A 13,810-nucleotide genomic window follows, 5' to 3' on the forward strand; every position below is an offset into this window, starting at 1 on the left:
CCAGAGCCCTCCGTTTTCTCGTGCCAAGCCGGCTAAGAGAAACGAAAGGGCTATGGGGACAGAGTTAATAGAAGGAGACTCCCTCTATTAACTCTGATGGGGACGAGAATGTTTATGACCTTGAAACAAGTCTATTATTATACTGTTTCATGAATAGATCGACTTACTTAGCATATTTGCTCCCTAACGGGTTTACCGGCTTCTATACTAGAACTATTGTATTTTAAGACTAGCTATAGGACCTATAGTATTGTTAAAAACAGTTGGAGCGTACTGACCCAAACTACTGTGACTGTAGTCTATTGATGTACAAATTCGCAAGAAATACCCGGTTCTGACAATTTTTTTGAGTTCGTTTCCTTTGGTAGACCGGTGCTCGTGTAAAGGTTTTAGACGAGCGCTCGTAAGACGCTGGGATTAAGAATTGAATCAGTAATTTAATTGATAAGCTTTCGCTGATCAGTCATAACTGAGCTGAATAACGTTTCATTTCACATATTAGGAGAAGAAAACACTAGCGACACATAAGCTGCGGCTGTTGCTAGCCAATAAAGAAATAATAATAATAAAAAAAAAAAAACTAAGGAATTATTGTTTACTTTATCTCGGGCATGTTTTTCAAGTTAAATACCGGCTTATTGAAATGGGAAATTTCCACGAACCGAAAAAAGCTTTTCAAGCCCTTAAAACACCTCATAATTTATTAATTTCGCCAATTTCCAAGAAAGCTCTAAGCAAACATTGGCTGCAAGGTATAAGTATTAAGTACCAACCGCTGTTGACAGTACAAGTATACTAACTGTGATATTGTTAAATAATAACTTGCAAATTGCCTTTCCTTCAAGCCGCACAAACCATGAGCCCAGAATGAAGTAAATATTTGACTTCTTCAGTAGGACTTCCTGTTAAAAATTAAAACCTTTAAAAATTAAAGCTCTTGCATGCAGGTGCAATTTTTTGAAGGTTAATCTCTATGTAAGCAGTCGCTGCCTCGAACCAACATTTCTCGTCGGGTGTAGAAAATTCGCTAAAGATCAGAATGTAATCTTGGGGTCAAAAAATGGCGAGCTTTCTAATTGTTTTGGGGAAACTCTCTTTCCTGATACAGGTATTTTAGTTTTTTTTATTCATTTATATTCTCTTCTTAACTGTATAAAAAATTGAATTTTTATGCATCGATATCAAAAAGTTTTCAACGTGTTTTTAATTCTTTTCTTTATAGATATTTGGCTTTCAAGTGACAACTTCACGTAAGTATCTATCATTTCAACATATGCATGATACATTAAGAGAAACTTAACTGTGAATTAATTCGAAAGAATATACTGCTGAAAAAAAGCTTGACACAAGAAAACTTAACTGTAAATTTATTGTTGAAAGAATATACTGCTGAAAAAAATTATCATATGCATGACACATTAGGAAATCTTAACGCTAAATTTATTGCAAAGACGCCACTTCTGAAAACTTTAAATTCATTTATACTTTTATGACTTTTCTATGAATATCATGCAGCTTTTAGAAATTTTATGAAACTTTTAAAAATTACTTTTAGTGTTAAGCTTTGCAAAAGAACCGAAGGTCAAGTTTAATTCAATGAGAGAGGCGAAAATGTAAGTTCGATTTGTTTAATACCTCAAGTCGATCCTTTTATAAACTGCATGTTATGTTTTGAAAAAATTTTGCAAAAATTTTTGCGTATTTTAGCGGAATTATTTGCACTTTTTTTGTTCCTATATCCACGCTTAAGTTGCAGTTTTTGAGTTCTCTGGCTTCATTAAATTCACGCGAGCTTCTCGTAAAACAGGTAGTACTGAATTCAATTTCTTCAAAAGAATGAGTTGTGGACGTGCTATAGTCACAGGCATAACTTCTCTCCTTCTTCGGCGGACAAGAGATAGATCGTGTACATCGCTAAGTATAAATGTTAGAATAACTGTAAAAATTGGAAAACAAATTGAGATTAAGTAATATAAGTAAATTACAACATTCTCAAATGACTGAGCTCGTGAAGTATTCTGCTTCGTTAAATTGTACAAATTAAAACATATAGATGTCTACTTAATCAATTTTCGTTCTCAGATCTTGACTTTATTAAGCAGTTAAACCAGCTTAAAAATCAATTGTAGTTTGCCTTATTATTTTTAGCTGACGCTTTCGTTTCCGAGTAATCAAATTTCTTTCTTCTTCACGAATATTCCATCCTTTTCTTAAGTTTATTTAATCGGAAAAATGGTAAAAAAAGATAGATCTTCCATCGCATCTGGGAGAACTCTTAAAAATTACTTTCCATTTTCACATGAAAATTTAATAACCACTTAAACTGTTATCGAAGTGCTGTTTCGCAACACAAAAGAGCTTCTAGAAACTTTTTTATTGAACAATCTAGCAAGTACCAGCTGGAAATTTTCACACTATTAACTCTTTTGTTGTTAATCATTGCATGCTTAGTTTTAACTTTCCAACTGTGCGAATCTTTTGTAACATAATCAACCTATTGATCCTTCTTTATCCCACAGAAAGTTTACTTGAGCTATAAATACACTTCAGTGTTTAACTGCGTTGCCACGAAGCAAAGAAATACACATAGCCCTTGTTATGTAATTTTCATAAACACTGGAAATTTTGAAGGATTTATCTAAACTCCAAAGCTGAATTTTTTATGAGGGAATTCAAAAAAGAAAGAAGAAATAGAAATGTGATAAAATCTTTTAATATTCTGATCACAAAATGAAGTGTCGATTGCAACGAGTTAATGTATCAGATTTTTGTCTTATCACATTTCATGATCTAGTCAGTTTTATTCCGCGTTTTTTTAATATCTTCAAGCTGTTTTGGTAGATAGATATTTTATTTTATACACGATGAATCCGGCTCATGTAAAAAAAAACTAAAATAAAGTGGAGAGAGTTATCAGTGAGTTATTCCATTTAAACTTAGACTAACAACTGTGCCATTTACAATATTTTTCAGAAAATAAGTTAAGATAAAAATAAACAATTTAATCGACTAGGAAAAAATTATTAAGCCTCCTTGGTTGCCGTGTGTTTTTTAGAAAATTCTTTGGCTATGCAGCTTAAAATTACTGACGGTTTTCGCTAGCTAGTCTAATATAAATTAATTCTACAAAAAAGGTTTTACTGTAACTAAACCTTCCATGAAATATTGTCGTCGTTGACATTATGTGGGTTACACATTGTGTTTGCCCACACAAAAATCTGCATGGGGGCGGCTGCGACATGGTATAGCAATTTAAAAACGCGATTACTCGAATTCAAGGGAGCCTATTGTTTTCAATTTTGTTCAGCAAAATCTTTTGCTATATGTCTTTCGTTTACATTTTACGCCACGGATGAAATTATACAGATATCATTCGACATCAAATTGCCTTTTTTTCCATTCAAAACACTTTGTTTTGCGTTAAGTTTTCCCAATTCGAAATAATGGCAAATAATGAAAACAGGGAGTTTAAACCAAATTCTTACACGGTACGCTTATGTTATCGGCTAAAAATAGCGGAAGACTGTGTCTCATTAACTTCAACAACAAAATATGGTTTTGGTAACTGCAAAGGAGTCGAGCAAGAAACTTTTCTATACTTCTCAGTGCCGTAGCAAGGTTAAATGTGTTGGAGGGGGGAGGGGAGGGGGCTTATTACGAGCAGCGGAGGCGCTAGTTTCTAGGGGGGTCCGGAGGCATGCTCCCCCGGGAGATTTTCAAATCGGAGTTCTCTAAAATAACATTTCAGTCCAGCCTTCTGAGAGTATTTTTCAGCAAATTTTAACTAACTAAAATCATTGATCAGATAGAGCGGTTTTCAATCGAGTGTCATAAAACCAAAACGCAATTAATCACTCTGGCCAATCACAAAACACACAGACAATCCAATAAACGAATCAAAACTCGAAGTAAATACATGTAGCCGGCACGGAGCGCGGGAAAACGTGCGCGAGTGAGTCACAATTGGTTTTAATTTGGTTTTACTTCTGATTGGCTGAGAAAGTGGCGCGGGTTTTTTTTAACCAATCACTAAGCGTAGTAATGCAAAACCAAAGCAAACACGAATTACTTTCGACACTCAAGTGAAAACTACTCTATGTTACTTGAACGTTGTACTCTCTTATTACTTTTGATTATTTTTATTTTTTTTTGCGAAATGTTTGGGGGAGCCCCCGCCCCCCGGCCCCCCCCATACTAAGGCACTACTTCTAAATGAAGGTGTTGTTGAATAGAAAACTAACGGTCACCAAGCGTCAACCGGATGTTTTACTGTTCTTTTTTTTTTTTTCTTAAATCCTGTTTAAACGTTAGTAGACATTGAAAATACTAAGGTCCTCGTCGAAAAGATTAATGGTAGCTTTCATCTTTGCCTCTTGACAGATTTTTCATCTTACAAGTGCAATTCCACCTCGTATACGTTACTTCATGGTCTTCAATACACAAATGTAAGTGCGGTAAAGTGGATGTGCAGTGGATGCTCGCTCAACGAAACCAAGAAACCCATTTGTCAGCGACACTATTATGCGCCAATGGCCTCTTGTATTGGCCCTCAATCATGGAGGATTTCGTTTGGATTAAAGGTGTGGCCAGATGGCAATATTCCAGGTATGGAAATAAAAACAGTCTGAAGGCTTAGAAAAATCGTCCTTTTCATACATCTTTGATCTAAATCAAAGGTGGCAAAGAGTGTGTTGTCTTAGACGAGTTTTTCAAAGATAGAACAAAAAGGTGCTTCCAAATGTGAGTTTGACCGTCTTTGTCAAAACTGTAGTCAATTCAATGTGCGTTAACTGCCTGTTACAGGTGACATCAAAGGTTGTCTCACTTCGACACCAGTGTCAAAGCTATTTGCGCAGCTACTTTCGCTTTTGATGCGAGTCAAAGGTAGCAAAAGCCAACCTGTCGTCAGTCGCATTCTGCGTTTTCGCTAGAGTGGTTGGTAAATGACATAGAGTGTGTTCGTCACAGAAGAATTGATGTTGGCGTGACACTGGACTACTGGTGTGTTCAAAAGACCTCGTGGAATTTATGATTGCCAATTGCAAGCGCTGAGAGGTCGAAAACCTTATAGATACTCTCGACCTTTTACTTGAGGCACAAAGCAGAGAAAGCGCCAGCTAGGTGGACGTACGGAAGTGTTTGGTTAAAGGGGAACCTTTCCAACCTTTTTTTATATTCTGCTCAAACTTGGAAACTGCTAATGTCTCTAGCGTAAGCTCTCCGTCGGAGCGGAATGAAGGATTGTTGGTTTTGTGCGTGTCTATATTGTAGAACGGAGTTAGTAGAGACTTCACTCTTCCTGTGCTATACCAAAGTATATAGAGCCATTGCCTACTCGTCCTTGTGGGTTAATTCCGTAACATTTGTTATCTGTAATAAATAAAATAACTAATTAAAGAAAGAGAGTTGAAATTAATCGCGCGATATCTGCAAGTAGTGAAAGTAACATACAAGCCTTCTTCATCAGTCTGTTTGACGAAGCCATGTTTCTTCACTGGGGTCATAAGGGACGGACCATTATTTTTTTGGAGGGAGGGAGGGGGGATCGAAAATCCAGAAAAAAAAAGTTGTTTGCAAAAGCAAAAAAGGCCCAGATAAATTGTTTGCAGACATCAAAGCACATTGTCTGCAGGACGATGGGGCGGGAAAAAATTGTTTGCACAGACAACGACACTGAAAAATTTGTTTGGCTTGGAAAAATTTTGATCGCCACCCCACTCCAAAAAAAAAAAAATGGTCCGTCCCTAAGAGAGGACATTTAAAATGAATTGAAATGGGCCTGAAGGGAAACACCACTGTTGAAGAATACTGTTACCCTTACTACTCCTACCTGCAGATATCACGCGCTTAATTTTCAACAACATTTCTTTAATTAATTATTCCTTTTTACAGCTAACAAATGCTACTGGACTGACCCACACAAACGAAAGAATTGTGGTTACGCTGGGATAGGACGGAAAAGGTGTGAAAACGATCGAGGTTGTTGTTTTGATAACACAGTACCCAATGTACCTTGGTGCTTCTATTGGAATCCTGATGTATGTATGTCTGCATTTTTATTTTTTGTTGAATCGGTGTGTGATTGGGAATTGGTGTGTGATTGGGAATCGGTGTGTGATTGGGAATTGGTGTGTGATTGGGAATTGGTGTGTGATTGGGAATTGGTGTGTGACTTGGGAATTGGTGTGTGACTTGGGAATCGGTGTGTGACTGGGAATTGGTGTGTGACTTGGGAATTGGTGTGTGACTTGGGAATTGCGGCCGGGCAGCAGCTCTTGCAGAGTCTCACATGAAAGGCTCGCTACCCTTCTAGAAAACAACAGGAACAATGTCCACGCCCCCAAAACATTACCAACTGATACACTAGAGGTCCAGTAGAATTACAAGGTTGCGAGAACTGCAGCACTACAGCGGCTGGGAGAATCCCACGTACTATTCCTTTCATCAGCACGGAATAGCATGTAGCTCGTTTGTTGCTTTCTCTTCATCAAGGCGAAACTGAAGTTCGCATCAGAACATAAATCAATATTTTAACTCAGTTTGAACGTAATTAACGAAACTTTTACAATCAATTAATTAATTTTCTCTTACCATGTTTCCTGCAAAATGTTTTAACGTAACTCCTTGCTCACTAAATAAGCAAACACATTACCCATAATCCTCTATTTTGCTCTGAGGAAGGGACAACGTTCGAAACGGCATATACTACAACCCCGGGAAAGGAAACAAAACGCAACGGTTAGCTTTCACTGAAGTTTTGCTTGCGGTTAATTCCACTCCGATTTGCTTGTGGTTAACTTTTATTTGTTGGTTAGGTTTTGTTCGTTTCTTTTCGGTGGTTTCATCGTTTCGGGTTTTAGTATATGCCGCCATGTTCGAAACAGCAGCTTTCCAAATTTTCTCAACTTCAAGTTGACAAGTACCTAGCTGATTTATTCATGGATGTTGTGTTCATCTTCTTTATAGATAACGAAACAGGGCTGCATTCAGAGAGCGTTAATGATGGATTTGCTGAAGCATTTACGATGGAACCCTCAAAACGTGCCCTGGTTACTGACATGGGTGATGTTGTTTTTGTTCAAAATACTGCCTTATCCCTTAACTGGACTTCCTCCTCACCTGAACTGCAGTTCACGGTGGACTACAGCATGGATGGACTCCAGTGGAACGACTACATTGAGGACGGGCAAATTAAGGTAAGAAGGCCTGCTGAGTCGCTTAGTCCATGATCATTAAAGCAAAAAGAAGGTAACCTAGTAGAACTTTGATCTCACCCATTACATGTAAGCAATGGGAAAAGAAGACGTAAAATAATTCAGTAATTGTAAACAGTACAAACACTGTAATGAGTGGAGTCCAATTTGGTCTACAGTCATACGTGTACTATCCTTTTTCCTGAAATTCCTACAAATGTGGTTGTCTCTGCGAGAGCCAGTTACGTTCCCAGAACCCGTTTTAACTCCTAATCAGCGAAAGCGTAGGCACGAGAACGCAGAGGTCTTTGTGTCTCGCACTCTTGTACCTATAGGGTTCACAGTGACATGTGATATATTTGGCAATGGATTGCAGCGCCTCATCCCTATTCCTTCTGTCTAAAACAACCTTTTGTACCACCAGGAGATTGTTTCGAAAGAAAAAGGACCACAAGCAGTCTAAACCGCGCGTTTATTATTATTTCTATGACAAAATGCAAGGACGAAATTAAGACGAAGCGACTTGAATTTTTGTTATTGGACATCTGAGCTGCTCGCACATGTACTGAAAAAAGGTAAAGCCAGCATCGGGCTCAAGTGTCCCATAGGCGCTTATTCTGGTTTTTGGAGCATTAAATAAGCGTTTAGGGTTATCTTACTCTCCCCTAGATGGGGTGCTAGTCCATGGCAGGGCTAACCCCCCTTGCACCCGCAATGAATTCGCCGGCATCCATTTATTAAAGAACCGAGTGGAATGAGGCATTATTAGGGTGGAGTGTCTTGCGAAAGGATTTATTGCAATGATCCCAACAAGGCTCGGAAACAGACCCCTCTATCCGGCGCTCAGCGCCCTGACCCCATTAAGCCACTCTTCCCACTCCCGCCAACTGGCACCACATCTGGATGAACTGTGAGTCAAGCTATCCTAAAAGTTTTTTCTACGTTGTTTAGAGCGGTTTTCACTGAGTGTCGAAAGTTAATTGCGTTTGCTTTGGTTTTGCATTGCCACGCTTAGTGATTGGCTTAAAATTCTCGCGCCACTCTCTCAGCCAATCAGAACTAAAACCAAAACCAATCGTGACTCGCTCGCGCACGTTTTCCCGCGCTACGTGCCGGCTACATGTATTTGCTTCGAGTTTTGATTGGTTCACTGCATTATCTGTGTCCTTTGTGATTGGCCAGAGTAATTACTTTGGTTTTGGTTTTACGACACTCAGTTGAAATTGCTCTAAACGTTGCTACATCTACCAAAGTATAGAAAAAGTAAAAAAAGAAAAAGGAGGTAACTAACTAGGATCAAACCACACCTTGCTTTTGCAGGTCTTTAAAATACACTCGTATCACCCAACTGCGTGCTTGTGTCGTAAAGTTCTCGCCAGGTTCTTGCGGATAAAGATAGCGGAGGAATCGGACTTTGGACTGGGGCTTGAAGGTCGCCTGGACACAACTAACTGTCCATCTATAAGTAAGTTTCATTCAGAGGCATATAAGAACTCCGGTTTCTGTAGCATAAAGTGAATTTATTTTTTTACTGCTACAGAATGCATGGGATACTAGTCCATCACAGGTTGCGTTATATTAAGAGTGTGTCCATAAGAGGACCAGGCAACATGTGATACAGCTCATATCACCGATTTCGCCCAAACTTAGCATAAATGTTGGGTATGGTGAGCTATTTACTGTGGCAAAATATCAACTCAAAATATTTTATTCCCTTCAAGTTATGGCACCTTTTGAAAAAATGGCCATTTTTCACTAATTTATGCATATTTAATTAGCTGACTTTGATTGACCAGTTCCACAAGAAAAAAAGACTTCTGAAAATAAAATTCACTGCGTTATATTCTGTGGTTATTAGGCTTTAAGTACAATAATTCACTTCAACCGTCCGATTTGATTTCTTCTCCTCAAACGGTCTTTTGGAAGGTACACATTTCGTACTGTTGGAAATAGCCTTTAACTAGTGCCCAATATCTCCCATGAGCAACAACTTATATACATTATTCTTACATGGGTAATGAAATCCATCATTAAACTTCACAAAAATGCCACAAAATGTCTGGGGACTTTAATATTCTATTAGTATTGAGGAACTAAACACACGTGACTTAACGATTTCTTGCTATTTCATCAAAATTCACCGAAACACAAAAGCCATTTATTTGCCTCAATTTGTCATAAAATCGGTACGAAATAGCTAATCAAGCATAAATCTATAGATAACAATCAAAATATTGGCGAAGAAAAGGCAGTTAGGGCATTTTTCGGAGCGTTTCAGAACCATATAATTCGGCAATGTTGTGATAGTAAATGTAAAAATAGCAGCGAAAGATTTTCTTCAAAAGCTCGCTCAATTCAACATTTAGGCACATCAAAGTTAAGAAACAAGAAAGTAATACTACATACATGCCACTTATCGACACACAGATGCTTTTTTTTGAAGAATTTGTTCTTCCTCGCTGCACTTCTATTCTTCGATCGATCTCAATTGACATGTACTGTTGCTTTGAGGCGCGATGAACTTAGCCAATACATCGTGGTTCATTCTTCGTGAAAGGTGTAAACAGGTTGTCAATAAAGTCATTCAAAGAGCTGTTCAAAGTTCACGGAAGGACACTTGTCTCAGCCAGTTTGCATGAAATAAATTTAACTGGAAAATAAACAGCCGCCATGTTGTATTTCTACCTTTGAGCCTGCCGTTTCAGTCAGCGGTACGGGCGTTCACTGGGGCAAGTACGTAGTGTAGTCATCATATAGTTGTTTGACTAAATCCTATATAGGGATTTTCATAGAAGGGATACATAGCCTAGCCCTACACAGCTATACACGCCTATACATAGCCCAACACAGCTATACACAGCTATACACACGCGTGTTCATTTGCTTTTCCTCCGCAAATGTTTGTTTTCGTCGGAATAAGTAGCGGATGGCGTTATCTTCCCTCTGAACAACCGGGGCTTGATCTTAGCCTTATAAGTAGTGTGCGTTTCTTGTAAAAGTGAGAATTTTTTTCAACTTCTCCATTGAATTTTTTTGATAAATAGTTGAAGAGAAATACACTGGATGCAGTGTAATGTATGCGATGCAATCGGTTCTGATGCTCTGAAATTGAGCTCTGAAATGTCGGAAACCATTAAATAATCAGAGCAAGTTTTTTCATCTTATATCAGATTAAAACTAGTATGTTAATTGTTTTTTTGTTGTTTCTGTCTTTTTTGGGAGGTGGGGGAGGGGGTGAATATGGACATTCGAAGAAATGGCGGTCAGGTTGTTAACCTGGCCTGTGTACATCTATTCCTTCTGTTCAAATCGTCTATATTATATTACACTTTGGTAGCTAGGAAACTGAATTTGTATCCACTCTCTTTTTCGGGATCCCACAAAGTTCTCCATCTGTCCATTTACCGATAAACGTCATTACTGCAGTTTTGTTTTAGAAAAGGGCTTTTATGGGGACAAATTTTTCCTCTTGAATGCCCACATTGCAAGTGACGAATTGCGGCTTCAAATGATAATTTTCTTCATCACCGACTCAATTTAAGTGGCTATGTGAGTTAAAAAGACGCGAATGCAGACTTTTGTAGAGTGCTTAAACCCCGCATTAAAACTAAACAAATTTATTGCAAGACTAGGACTAGGCAAGACGGCCAAACTTATTAGCTAATGTTTCAACCAGCACAGGTAGTCTTCTGTCTTTTTCGTGGTCAACGCGAGGGAAACCCGTTTTATTCTTTGTTGTTTTCTCTCTCTACATTCACACCTTTATAGATATATGTATATATTTGCTGCGCCATATAGACTGCGTCGCTAAAGGCATTTCGTACGTGAATACTTTGTTCAGTTCAGCACAGACGCTCCCCCAACTAAAGCACTTGCGCAAGAAACGATTACAAAACCTACCTCGCTATCCACCGTATAGTGATTTATCCCGTGGTAAACGTTATTCTCCAACTTTGCTGAGTTATTCATTTTTCCCCATTTATGCCCTAGGGGTAGGGGAATTTGGTCAAAAAATGTAATCGTTAGGCGCGGTATTAATCACTATTTCCGCCAGGGGAGGGGAATTTGAACAAGCTATAAAAAAAAAAAAATGTCTGAAAAGTAACTGGGAGACGTTGACATTTTGATTTGTTTAACTATGTAGCGTCTTTTATGCTAAAAATAATTGTTTATGCTCCAAAATGATGCTAAATGGCGGTATAAAACTGCTCTGACGTTTCGGCAATACTGCCTTCTTCAGGGTGCCACCCCAAAAAAGGCAGTATTGCCGAGACGTCGGAGCAGTTTTATACCGCCATTTAGCGTCATTTTGGAACATAAACAATTATTTTGATTTGGTTGCCGTGCATGCCGACCGTTGAACAGAAAAATCAAGAACTCTGTTTCGGTGAAAGTGAAATGGAACAGTTTTTTTTGGAAAATCTCTTCGGAAATTGACGGAACGTCAGAAATTTTCTTACCATTTGTAAGGTTTCCCAGTTCTAGTCTCCCATCCTTCAAGTCTGCCACCAACGGAAAGAAATAACAGAAAACTGAGCTACAAATGGTAAGCGACATCTATTTCGGTTAGTTTGCTAATTTTGGAGAGAAGCCTTTCCATTTTTCAGTGGTCATTCCAACCGGTTCTCTCCAACAAATGGTAAGCACCCTAGAGTTCGTTCAGCATCACATTGCGGTAAACACTTGGAGCTGTAGCGTAGGAAATTGTTTTCCCTACGACAATTTGAAAATATTCTCATTTTCATCACAAACGCATCCAACGAACACTCGCGGAGGAAAAGCAAATGACCACACGGGTCACGCGTGATGGACGCGTGATACCCAGTGAACGGCCGTACCGCTGACTGAAACGGCAGGCTCAAAGGTAGAAATACAACATGGCGGCTGTTTATTTTCCAGTTAAATTTATTTCATGCAAACTGGCTGAGACAAGTGTCCTTCCGTGAACTTTGAACAGCTCTTTGAATGACTTTATTGACAACCTGTTTACACCTTTCACGAAGGATGAACCACGATGGATTGACTTAGTTCAGCGCGCCTCAAAGCAACAGTACATGTCAATTGAGATCGATCGAAGAATAGAAGTGCAGCGAGGAAGAACAAATTCTTCAAAAGAAAGCATTTGTGTGTCGATAAGTGGCATGTATGTAGTATTACTTTCTTGTTTCTTAACTTTGATGTGCCTAAATGTTGAATTGAGCGAGCTTTTGAAGAAAATCTTTCGCTGCTATTTTTACATTTGCTATCACAACATTGCCGAATTATATGGCTCTGAAAACGCTCCGAAAAATGTCCTAACTGCCTTTTCTTCGCCAATATTTTGATTGTTATCTATAGATTTATGCTTGATTAGCTATTTCGTACCGATTTTATGACAAATTGAGGCAAATAAATGGCTTTTGTGTTTCGGTGAATTTTGATGAAATAGCAAGAAATCGTTAAGTCACGTGTGTTTAGTTCCTCAATACTAATAAAATATTGAAGTCCCCAGACATTTTGTGGCATTTTTGTGAAGTTTAATGATGGATTTCATTACCCATGTAAGAATAATGTATATAAGTTGTTGCTCATGGGAGATATTGGGCACTAGTTAAAGGCTATTTCCAACAGTACGAAATGTGTACCTTCCAAAAGACCGTTTGAGGAGAAGAAATCAAATCGGACGGTTGAAGTGAATTATTGTACTTAAAGCCTAATAACCACAGAATATAACGCAGTGAATTTTATTTTCAGAAGTCTTTTTTTTCTTGTGGAACTGGTCAATCAAAGTCAGCTAATTAAATATGCATAAATTAGTGAAAAATGGCCATTTTTTCAAAAGGTGCCATAACTTGAAGGGAATAAAATATTTTGAGTTAATGTTTTGCCACAGTAAATAGCTCACCATACCCAACATTTATGCTAGGTTTGGGCGAAATCGGTGATATGAGCTGTATCACTTGTTACCTGGTTCTGCCCTGTTCTCTCACGGGCACACTCTTAATTAAGTTGGAAAAAACAACAAGATTAGGAGAGATTTAGAATGCAAGATGAGATTACGAAAATAAGGACAGACAGGCGAAGGACGAAGTAGAGAATTTATCCTAATTTTTTTCAAGAAGCGCCATCCGTGACGGTCTCCATGTTTATAATAGGGACCTTCAGATTAGCCTCCCAGTCACGCACTCTTTGCGCTCGTCACGCATTCCTCCCCCAGTGGGGCAGGAAATCGACCGCGGTCAACGTCAGAGATATGCAAAAACAAGAAAAGTACTTCAAAGATAAGGTTTTAATTTTCACAGTTCAAAGTTCGATACATTACCGGTATCCCGACGATTTACTAAGTTTTGTGGAGCTTTTATAAAAACGTTCTACGTGTTTGAAAATAGCGATATGGCGCCATTTTGTAAAAGCACTTTGGTTCGGATGCGGGACATTAAAAAGTGAAAAACACTCGTTTCCCTGAGGAAAGGGGATGTGTTTACACTCAGGAGCTTTTTATCTATTCTTGCTCATACTAGCACTTCATAATGAACGGAATTCCCCGAAATAGAAAGAAAAGCTGCCCGAGACAGAAATATGCAAAAAAAAAAACAAGAAAAATACACACATGTAAATTAGGAGTTGTGACACAAACC

General features: G+C 38.4%; 1 protein-coding gene across 1 annotated transcript in view; it reads left to right on the top strand.

Moving 5' to 3' along the window:
- The first annotated feature begins 1,000 nt into the window (after positions 1 to 1,000).
- Positions 1,001 to 13,810, top strand: part of LOC144633534 (uncharacterized) — a 15,118-nt gene continuing 2,308 nt past the window's right edge. The window contains exons 1-5 of the mRNA XM_078492383.1: positions 1,001 to 1,108; positions 1,223 to 1,250; positions 4,381 to 4,605; positions 6,967 to 7,196; positions 8,514 to 8,658. Of these exons, the coding sequence (XP_078348509.1) occupies positions 1,061 to 1,108; positions 1,223 to 1,250; positions 4,381 to 4,605; positions 6,967 to 7,196; positions 8,514 to 8,658 (676 nt within the window). The 5' untranslated portion in view covers positions 1,001 to 1,060. The remainder of the gene's footprint in view (positions 1,109 to 1,222; positions 1,251 to 4,380; positions 4,606 to 6,966; positions 7,197 to 8,513; positions 8,659 to 13,810) is intronic.

This window comes from Oculina patagonica, chromosome 12 (genome assembly GCF_052425735.1).
Source record: "Oculina patagonica isolate OP01 chromosome 12, crgOcupat, whole genome shotgun sequence".
Taxonomy (NCBI): domain Eukaryota; kingdom Metazoa; phylum Cnidaria; class Anthozoa; order Scleractinia; family Oculinidae; genus Oculina; species Oculina patagonica.